The 9791-nt window shown below is 36.4% G+C and overlaps 1 protein-coding gene across 1 annotated transcript; it reads right to left on the bottom strand.

Annotated features, from left to right (window-relative positions):
• Positions 1-6456: 6456 nt before the first annotated feature.
• On the bottom strand, positions 6457-8473 carry LOC130950480 (uncharacterized). The gene is made up of 3 exons (XM_057878986.1): positions 7674-8473; positions 7351-7543; positions 6457-7245 (listed from the first exon to the last, which is right to left on the bottom strand). The coding sequence occupies exons 1-3, from the start codon at positions 8121-8123 to the stop codon at positions 6683-6685; spliced, it is 1206 nt and encodes a 401-aa protein (XP_057734969.1). The 5' UTR covers positions 8124-8473; the 3' UTR covers positions 6457-6682.
• Positions 8474-9791: the final 1318 nt, after the last annotated feature.

Here is a 9791-nt window from a genome sequence, read left to right as displayed (position 1 = left end):
CCAAAATATTTTTAAAACATCATTGTGTTTCACCACATTTTAGTTGTTGCTACACTGCATTTTTTCTCGTCAAAATTCTGAACTCACGTTTCAATTCATAGAATTCTAAATTATTTGAAGCAGCAATCTCTCTTTGTTGTTTTTGGTTGTTGATTTTGCATGACAAGATTATATTATTTCCTTTTAGTGTAAGAGCAATAGTTGCACTAAATATTCATAGCTATAGAAGTAGAAAAGATCATAGGATAAACTCAAACCAGAATATTTGAAAAAGGTATTGTATTTATGTTATCTGGCACCTTAATATAAGGTTAGGTCGATAGGGTGTACAAGTTTACACTGACTTAGCCTTGCCATTGTTAGCAATGTGAATAATTCCTCCTTACCATTACAAAAACAAAAGGAAAAAATCACATCATATAAATTCATATGATATTTTTATTTCTTGTACTTTGGTGATTATGTGTCAACACTCAATAGAATTATTCTGACCCATGTCTTAATATAAGCTTAATGAGAATGTTATTTGTGTTTTTTTCAAAATTTAAGGATCTTCTTTGGAAAAGGACTTTTTTGTTGTTCTTTCAGAGAGGCTTTGTTGAAGCTGACATTGCTGATGGTCTTTTAAAAATATTTGGTTTAAAGCAAAGATAGCATGCACTATTTGTCGTGATTGAATTGATCTCTGCAAAGCACATTGCTCAGTTATTACTATTTATTGCTGCTTTCATGGTGAAGTTCAGCGGTATTTCCGAATGCAAATATGGACAGACCATTATGTTGTTGCTATTGGCTCATGCGATTCTGAAAATCTCATGTTATGTTGCATTTGTGTTGATCTGACAACCTTCAGTTTCTTCTTATATGTTGCTAAGAAAATATGTCAACCTGTTGATTTCTTTTCTTCCTTTGTTGTTGTTGTTGATTTTTTTTCAGGCAGCAGCTATTCGATTAGAAGTAAGAGGTGTTTGATTAATTTTATTATTAATGTTAAAATATTTTATTATCATTTCATTGATTTTTTTTAGCCACAACAACAATATATGGTATGAGAACCGAAGGTTCTCAATTTGGTAACAGTGTCCAATAGATAAGATATAAGGTTTTGGGACACCAAAGGCAATTATAAAACTTTCCACATGCATAAGATTTAAATTTAAAGTAAACTTAAACCATAAAGGGTTATCTATCTTAAGAGATTTCTAACTAATATAAATACAATTATCCCAAAGCCTTCGTCAGTCTAACCTCAATGTGATCTCATCGCCATTGCCTACCAAACCTCCTCAATTCTAGTAGAAAACACAAATAAATGCAAGAATGTAAAACACAGGTAATATACACTTACAGCAAGTAATTCATGAAGCAAGTAAGCATGTTATATATTTAGGCATCGAATTCAGGTAAGTAAAGCAAGAAAATTCTTAGAATATGCACATTATGAATGCCTGTCCTATTGGCCATAATATTACTTGTCGGATCAACTGCTAACCCGATACATCCCCTTGGAATGTCATCTTTCAGTCACGAATAATTGGTACCCTAGGATATAGTGCGTGGCCCACTATCCAGGGATATAGTGTCGGGCCAACTCTTGCAACTCGAAAGGATGCGAGCGGGATACTCAGCCTCAGACCTCACATCTCAACGTAAGTGGGATTAACCACCGTCCTTATGTTGGCGCCACAACCTCAACAAGTGGGATTAACCACTATCCTTACCAGGCACATAGTGACTTACCAAATCTCAGCATATCAATAGTATAAAACCAATTTAAGTAACCACTGCTCATATAGCACAAGTCCATTAATACTTATCTCATCAATCTCATCAACCACAATCATTTATCTGTCTCAATACATCATCATCTCAACACTCCACCAATTCACTCAAGTCATGTCATCTACAGTTCATCTCAAGCCTAAGTCACCGTCTCTAACTCATAATAGAAAATACCCATTTAAATTCACTTATTGTATTCTCCCTTATTTTAAAGCATAAATACTAGCTAGGAGATTTTAAACAAGCGTCGCAGAAGTTTACAAGCTTGCCAGAAAGGTAAAACAGTTAAAAATAGGGTTTTATTTGAAACAGGACTTGTGCATATGCATGGTGTGGTGCGTACGGATGCACCAGAATAATTTTTCAGCTTGTGCGTACGCATGGCAATGTGTGTACACACTCACCAAAAGGACATTCTCGGCCTGTGCGTACGCACACCCCCTTGTGCATACGCATGAGTTGAAACACTCGCTCTGGCCTATGTGTACGCACAGGTTGTATGCGTGGGCACACAAACCAGATTTTTAAGTTTTCTATAACATCACAGAATTCAGTTTTTTGACCCTAACTTCCAACGTCCATAACTTTCTCTACAAAATTCTAATTTCACTCATCTTTATACCATTTTAAATCTCTCTTAACTATGTTTAATTTGAACTAAAGTTCACTCGAATCCAATCTCCGAGGGCCAAGTTATAACCCACTGAAGTTAATTTAAAACACGATTTTACCAAATTTTACAAATTTTCTAGTTTTCCAAACTCACAAGTCTCGTTTAATTTTAGCCATTCCTAATTCCAATTTTACACATTCATGTACATCACCAATTACACTTCAATCATTGTCCAACCATACAACAACCAACCATTTTGTTCAAAATCACCAACTCTTGCCACAATTTCTACTCATAAATTACCATCCTCACAATTATCAATCCAAACGTCAATTATACCACATTTGTACCATTCCAAACCATCAAAATTATTATTCATCAATCTATCACTATCAATTTTCATAAATCTCATCATTTATCCTCAACATCAATAACCATCATCAATCATCAACAACATCATAAATCATCAATAATCATCATCAATTCAATCCTATCCTAAGATTCACTAGTCTATGTTTCACGAAGCATTACATATTAACTAAAGAAAATCGAAACCATACCTTAATTGATTTCTACGTAACTCAAAATCACCAAAATTGACCTTCAAACAAGCTTCCAAGCACAAACAGTCCACCAAACTCAATTAAAAAACTCCAAATTGCCAAAACCAACTCCAAGAATCACAAATTTCAATCTAACATCATGTAATATACCAAAATCAATCTTAGGGTTCACAAAATTATCAATTCACAAGGCAAAGAGTTTCTTTACCTTATCCAACAGTGATTGAGGCACAAACCGACAATAGCCCAATGCCAGATATCATCTAATCAATAAAAAACACAAAATTTACTCAATACCCAAACCTAAATTTTAGAAATTTGTTAGGGCTGAAGAAAGGAGTATGGAACTCGAGTTCTGACCAGCAATGTTTAGCTAGAAATGACGAACTCGGCGAGAGTTTCGCGAGGCCGCAAATAACACGCAAATTGGAGCACCGTAACTCAAGTTATGAGGAAAAGAAGAGAAAAAATAAATAGTAACAATAAAGTCTCCCCTTTCTTCCCCTTACTAGCGCCCCTCACTCTCAAAATGATGAACAATGAGCTAAAATGCTCATTAGGAAGCTTTTATATGTTGGGCTTGGGCCCAACTTAGACCCGATCAAATTGTTTAGCATTTTTGGTTTATTTGGCCGAACTTTGAGCCAAAACCTTTAGGATTAGCGTAGCGCCGACTTTTTAACTTTAAATATTTTCTTAAATTTTTCTATAGTTTTATTTCCTCTCTCGCAGTACCGGATAGACTTAAGCCGGTACTGCTAGCTAATTTATCGGTACGTGTTTTTATGCAATTTTTTGCAGAAAAATACATTTTTCCATTCGGAAAAATCTACTGAATTCAAATCTTACCTTCAAATTTTCAAATTAAGATTTCTAAATTTTTGAACCTATTCCGAGCAATTAAATTTTTATTTCTACGTTAATTAATCGGTTAATAATCTCTGGTTCTTACACCTGAAACAGAGAGCACCGTGTCAAAAGAAGAATCGCAACCGCGTTTGAGAGAGAACGAAGAAGAATTGTGCCGCATCGGAAAGAGAGCGAAGGAGAATTGTGTCGGCGGAGAAAGAGAAGGATAATCGTGCCGCCAGAGAAAGAGGAAAGAAAAAATGCGCTTGAAAGTGAGAATGAAAAAGGCAAATTGAGTGTGAGAGTGAGAGTGAGGGAAGGAAAAAAAAAGATAAGTTTTAACACATGTAAAAAGTGAGAGTAGGACTTAATTTTTAATTTTTAAATTTTATATTTGTATACGTATACAATACGATGATTGAAAATAATGACTAAAGATGATATGCTTGTAGCACAATTGTTTTTATATACTATAGGAAACATTTCAAGTGTATCAATTATTTTAATTGTTGATCTGAATTATAAAAAATATATATAATATATATTAATTGAAATCAACTGTTAAAATAATTGGTACATCGATACTCTCTGCTACACTTAAAATGTTTCCTATACTATAAATATAGAGTTAGAATTAAATTTCTCAGGTTATATAAGTTGACGAAGAAAATTTGTACATATTAATAACATGTATACATGTGACAAAGATGAGGGGCCGGGGTCCCCCGGGGAACCTTTAATTTGGCTTTACTATGAAATGTAGGAAAAGTATATAGTTGAATTTGTTGATATTCTACAAAATACTATTGAAAATACAAATGGAGGTCATAACTTCATAAGCTCATAACAATCCTATTAACTATCGATGAGCATGATAAATTGAGTAATTGACCATGACCCACAAGAGACTATAAATTTGAGAAGGTAAAAAATTAAAATAAATGGAGTCAGTGATCAGAACTTGGAAGAGAGAAGCGGGGGTGATGACTCGTGAGCGAATCAGTCACAGTCAGCCTCCTCCCTGAGGCATAGAAAAATTTGGGAAAAAGAACCATTTTGGTACGAACAGAGCAGAGGGTTTGTTAAGAAGCCAAGGCACTAAATACACATTATTATATTAGATTAAATCATTAAATTATAATATGTGTTTTTTCTAATGTCCTACTAATAATATTGTAATGTGATGGGTTCACTGTTTTCAACCTTTCTCAACCGCCACCACCAATCCTATGAGAAATGTAATGCTTCGCATGTGTCATGCATTCCAAGAAAAACGCACCTTCACTGTGAAAACTATGGCAACAGTGCTTGAAATTTATAGTCTTTTTCTTTTTTTTTTTTTTTTAAACAGGGAGAATGGGTATGGGGGCATTACATTGATTTACTAGGTTTGTATAATAATAGTAAAATACAATAGTTATTTTTTTTGTCTAATTTTCTTTTGAAGAAGCATATTGTTATGTTAACTCAGTAAAAATGGCATGAGTTAAGTACCGCTGCTAGTAACTCTGTCACGGTCAAATTAACTGCCCATATTTTTGCTTCCCATTTTCACTGTGGGGCCGTGAATTTCATGATACACGGCCACTTATTGCTTTTATCACCTGTGTTAAACTCACACTTATTTTACCGTACCATTCAAACATAGTTAAATAAAAATAGTAATTATAATATATGCACCACATATTTAGAATAATATTCAAATTAAGATAAAATATTATTTTAATTTTCAAAAAATTTTAAATAAATTTAATATTGTCACGTCATTAAATTTGACACAAATAATCATGAACAATCTAAAATCAAATAAAAAGTTTTATATTAGTGATTGCTAATGAGTCGATTTAAGTTACAAACTAAAATTGAGTGTAAATTGTACTTGTAAAATTTAATGATAACATAATATTAAATTAATTTAAAAATTTTTAAAATTAAAATAAAATATTTAAAATTTGAAATTAAAATATAATATCGTTAGTAACCAAATTAAAAATTAACATATTAACGTTAGAGATTAAAATAATATTTTTTTAATACCAATAAAACATTTTAGCTACAAAATAAAAAAAAAGAGTTACTGTTGAAATTACTGTGACTTTTTTGGCTGTTATTCTTCACGGATTTGCTGCTTTTGTTCATTTCGAGATGCCACGGACCTTCCTTATTATGCCTCGTTGGCTGGCGTCACCAGGTACCACCAACCTCTTCTCTCATTCCCATTTCCCAGCCTTTGATAATGAAGCAGAATGCTCAAAGCTGTTACTCCTTAAAAAAAACTGCAAATAATAATAATAATAATAATAATAATAATAATAATAATAATAATAATTTAATTTGATCTCATGAAAAGATGCGAAAACATTTAAAGAAAAGTTTCATCCTCCTTTGTCTCCTTTCAAGGGACCGAAGCATTGTAAGTTGTAACTCCTCTATAATGACATGCCACAAACCCATTAGGCCATTAGAGCATCAAAAATTTAAAAAGTAACCTCAGGTAAAAATAAAGCTTGAATCTGATTTCCGAAAGCACTCCCAGTTTCAGAGATTACGATGATCACTAATATATATATTTCATAAATCGTTGTAAAACTATGCATTGAGATTAATGCATAGAATAATCTCAGTTGGTTTGCAGATTTACTTTTTATATTTTTGTCAATAAATATTTACTCTTCTTTTCTTTTTCAGCTCTTTTATTACAGAGAATTGCTTCTTACAAGAGTCTCTTTTGCAAAGTAAACAGAAGGGGAAAACAGAGAAAATTTGTTGAAAAAAAAAATTGTTGCTCTTATCCAAGTTTTGTTTTTTTGTACTTTTCTTTTTTCCTTTTAATTAACCATTAAAAAAAAGGGAGAAAAAGGTGCAAAATTTTCTCCTATGGTTTATCCCTGAGAAGAGAGGCTAATCCGGTGACCACCTTGGTTCCTCTCTCAACACTCTTCACTTTCACCGCCGGCGGCTGCCACGTGGGCGTCTCCATTGTCGGTAGGCTCTTCTCACAGGAAACAGCCTTCGCCTCCGGCGACGATGTCTTCTCGCCGAAGATCAGTTCAAACTCGCCACACTCACTCTCAGTCGCAGCGCCGTCGCTTAGATTCCTCGTGGCGTCTTCGATGGCGGAGGACGGAGGCGGCGTCGGCGGCAGAGGACGACTCGCCCTAGTGCAGGAACTGGAGAGCCACTTGGCGAGCATGTAGTCCGCCTTCCTCCACGGCGGAACGTGCATACCTTTCTTCTTCAAGCTCTGCTTCGCCGCCTCCGACACGGCGGCGACGATCTGACAGAGACGATCGGATTTTCCGACGAAGATGTACGGCAAAGACTGAAGTATCGCCTTATAAGTCCCCGTCGATCGAGCAATCTCGAACTCAGATCGGAAATCGATGTCAATTATCAACCTCTCACCTTCCACAATCGCATCGATGTATTCATATTCACCTGAATCAGAAAAGCCAGAACATTACATTCAGTTCTATTTCTCCACAATCAGTGTCCGTTTTCAATTGAAAATTTCAGAGGAAAATTAGGGGGAAGAAATGATACCAGCGGGATATGATACGGTTTTTTCCCATTTAGATTTGCACACGGAAGAATCGTAGCCAAGAGAGGCAAGGCTTTCCGTAACGATCTTTCTCAAATCGTCTTTTCGTTTGAAGACCTTGGTATTCTTCTCAACGATCTTCGATGTGTCAGCTAAAAGGTTTCGCTCCACAACACTAGCGCAAGGAATCAGACTCTGTAATAAGCGCAAAAGGAATATAATAATCGATTAATGGAGCGTTTGGACACTGAGAAAACGCGACAAAATTAAAGTTCTGAACTCGCTGCATATATACTACCCTAAGCTTCAGTCGTTGGGAGTTTACCTTGAGAGCGTCGCTGGCGTCCCCGAATGAACCGGAGTTGATTGATTCACCGAACACGTCCAGTTCCTCGTCGGAGCTATCGCTGTTGTTGTTGCCGTTGAAGCAGTTGCAGCGGTTGCGGCCGCATTTCGCTGCTGCCGGCTTCTCGCTGCTGTCTTCGATGAAGCTCTGAACCATTTTCGCCAAGCAAACGGAGCTAGGCTCGAACTCCGTCACCGTTCCTTCCCCGGCCGACTCTCTGATGGAAGGAGGAGCTTCGCCGGCCGCGGCGATGACTTGTTTCTCCGACGAGGAGGAGTTTCTCAACACGCTCGATAACTGCCGGTCGAACACGAACAGCCTCTTAAGCCGCAACTTCAAAACCGGCTTGACGGCGTCGTTTCGAACCACCACCGCTTCCTTCAGCTTCTGAGAATCGATGTCAATAGGTTGGATCTTCATCGGAGGCATGGCTAAGAAAAACAATAGAAAAGACAAAATGGTAGAAAAGAAATCCCTGAAAAATTCTCACTCTCTATATACAACTACTCTATCGTGTTTGTTCCATTTTCAGAGAAGAAGTATGGAATAACTTCTAGACTAAGCGAGTAGAGAAGACGAAGGAGGTGAAGAAGTGTTTTTCGAGGTCAAGGTTTTCGTGGAAAACATGGCGGCGATGATCGGAGAAACGTGCATTGTTCAACTGGAAGGAAGAAGAAATCGCCGGAATGTTCATCTCTCCGGCGAGTTCACCGTCAGAAGCGGGTGAAAATGTTTTTATTTGTTTTTTTTTTTAATCTTTTTTGGTTTTTGGACGCTTTGGATTAGGTGAGTGGGTTTGAGGTCAGGGTATTTATAGCGAAGATGGAAGAGTTGCTGACTAGGACTGTGAGTGCCAGGTGGTGTCCAACGTGGCGGAGATGATCTGGGCAGTGAGGAGCGTTTATGTTGGTGACGCGTGGTGGAGATGTTTATCGTGCGCTATACGCATTGGTTTTTTGGGGAGTGGGAAAATTACGTTGGTGACCTCAGAAATGGCATGGAATTTCGGGTAGATGCCCTCGTGTTCCGGTAATGTCGAAAACCACCCACGCTTGTACACAGTGATCGTGGCGATTGTGCATTACGTGATTTTGTTGTTTTTAGTAATGGTAGTGAGCATTTTTATTTTATGTTTCCTGGGCATTTAATTTTAACGCCAAAAAAAAAAAAAGAAAAAGCCAATATTCAATTGTTATTTTGGAATTTTAAAATAAGAATGGAGAAAAGAAGATCAAAAGCTGGGAAGAAAAATTGAAACGCGTGATGTGAGATGAGATTTTGGTGGGATGTATGGCAAGGCCATGCTGTTTTGGTCTAGGATGTACTATCCTACTATCTTATGGTTATGGACAGGACACATGGCGGTTGATTGTGTGCCTAAAGAATAAAGGCATTGAAATAAAATTAGGGGCCTGCTACACATACAAGTAAAAAGGTCGTACAAGTTTTACAAGTTATCAGCCCAAACTTCATTAACACGCGCATTAACTCATTTTGAATGGAGCGTAACTACACGCGCCCCACTCAAACGGTTCTTCTTCTTCTTCTTCTTCTTCGTCTTCGTCTTCTTCTTCTTCCTCTTCCTCTTCCTCTTCCTCTTTCTCTTCTTCTTCGTTTTTTTTTTCGATTTTCATGGTTTCTGAAATTCTTCTTTTTCTTCTTGCTGCACGTTTTTCTTCCTCTTACTCTTCTTCTTCTCCTTTTCTTTCGTTTCTGCACGTTCTTCTTCCTCGTTTTCCTCTTCTTCTTCTTCTTCTTCTTCTTCTTCTTCTTCATTTACGTCTTTTCTCTCTGTTTTCTCGTTTTTTTTCGATTTTTCATGGTAAAATCGTTTTTGAAGAAGAAGAAGCAGCAGAAGATGAGGAGGAGAAAGAAAAAGAGTTCTGAATTATGCATAAGATGTACTTCAACGAATTTTGGGTGTATTTTCTTAAATCCTTTGGGTGTATTTTCTGTAACCCTTTGGGTGTATTCCTATAATCGTTTGGGTGAATTCTTGTAACCGTTTGGGTGTATTTTCTGTAATCCTTTGGGTGTATTTCTGTAATCATTTGGGTGTATTTGAGTGATATCTGACTGATATCTATGGGTGTATCT

The sequence above is a fragment of the Arachis stenosperma genome, chromosome 9 (genome assembly GCF_014773155.1).
Source record: "Arachis stenosperma cultivar V10309 chromosome 9, arast.V10309.gnm1.PFL2, whole genome shotgun sequence".
NCBI lineage: Eukaryota > Viridiplantae > Streptophyta > Magnoliopsida > Fabales > Fabaceae > Arachis > Arachis stenosperma.
Note: the sequence above shows the minus strand (reverse complement) of the source record. Positions and strands in the feature narration are given on the sequence as shown.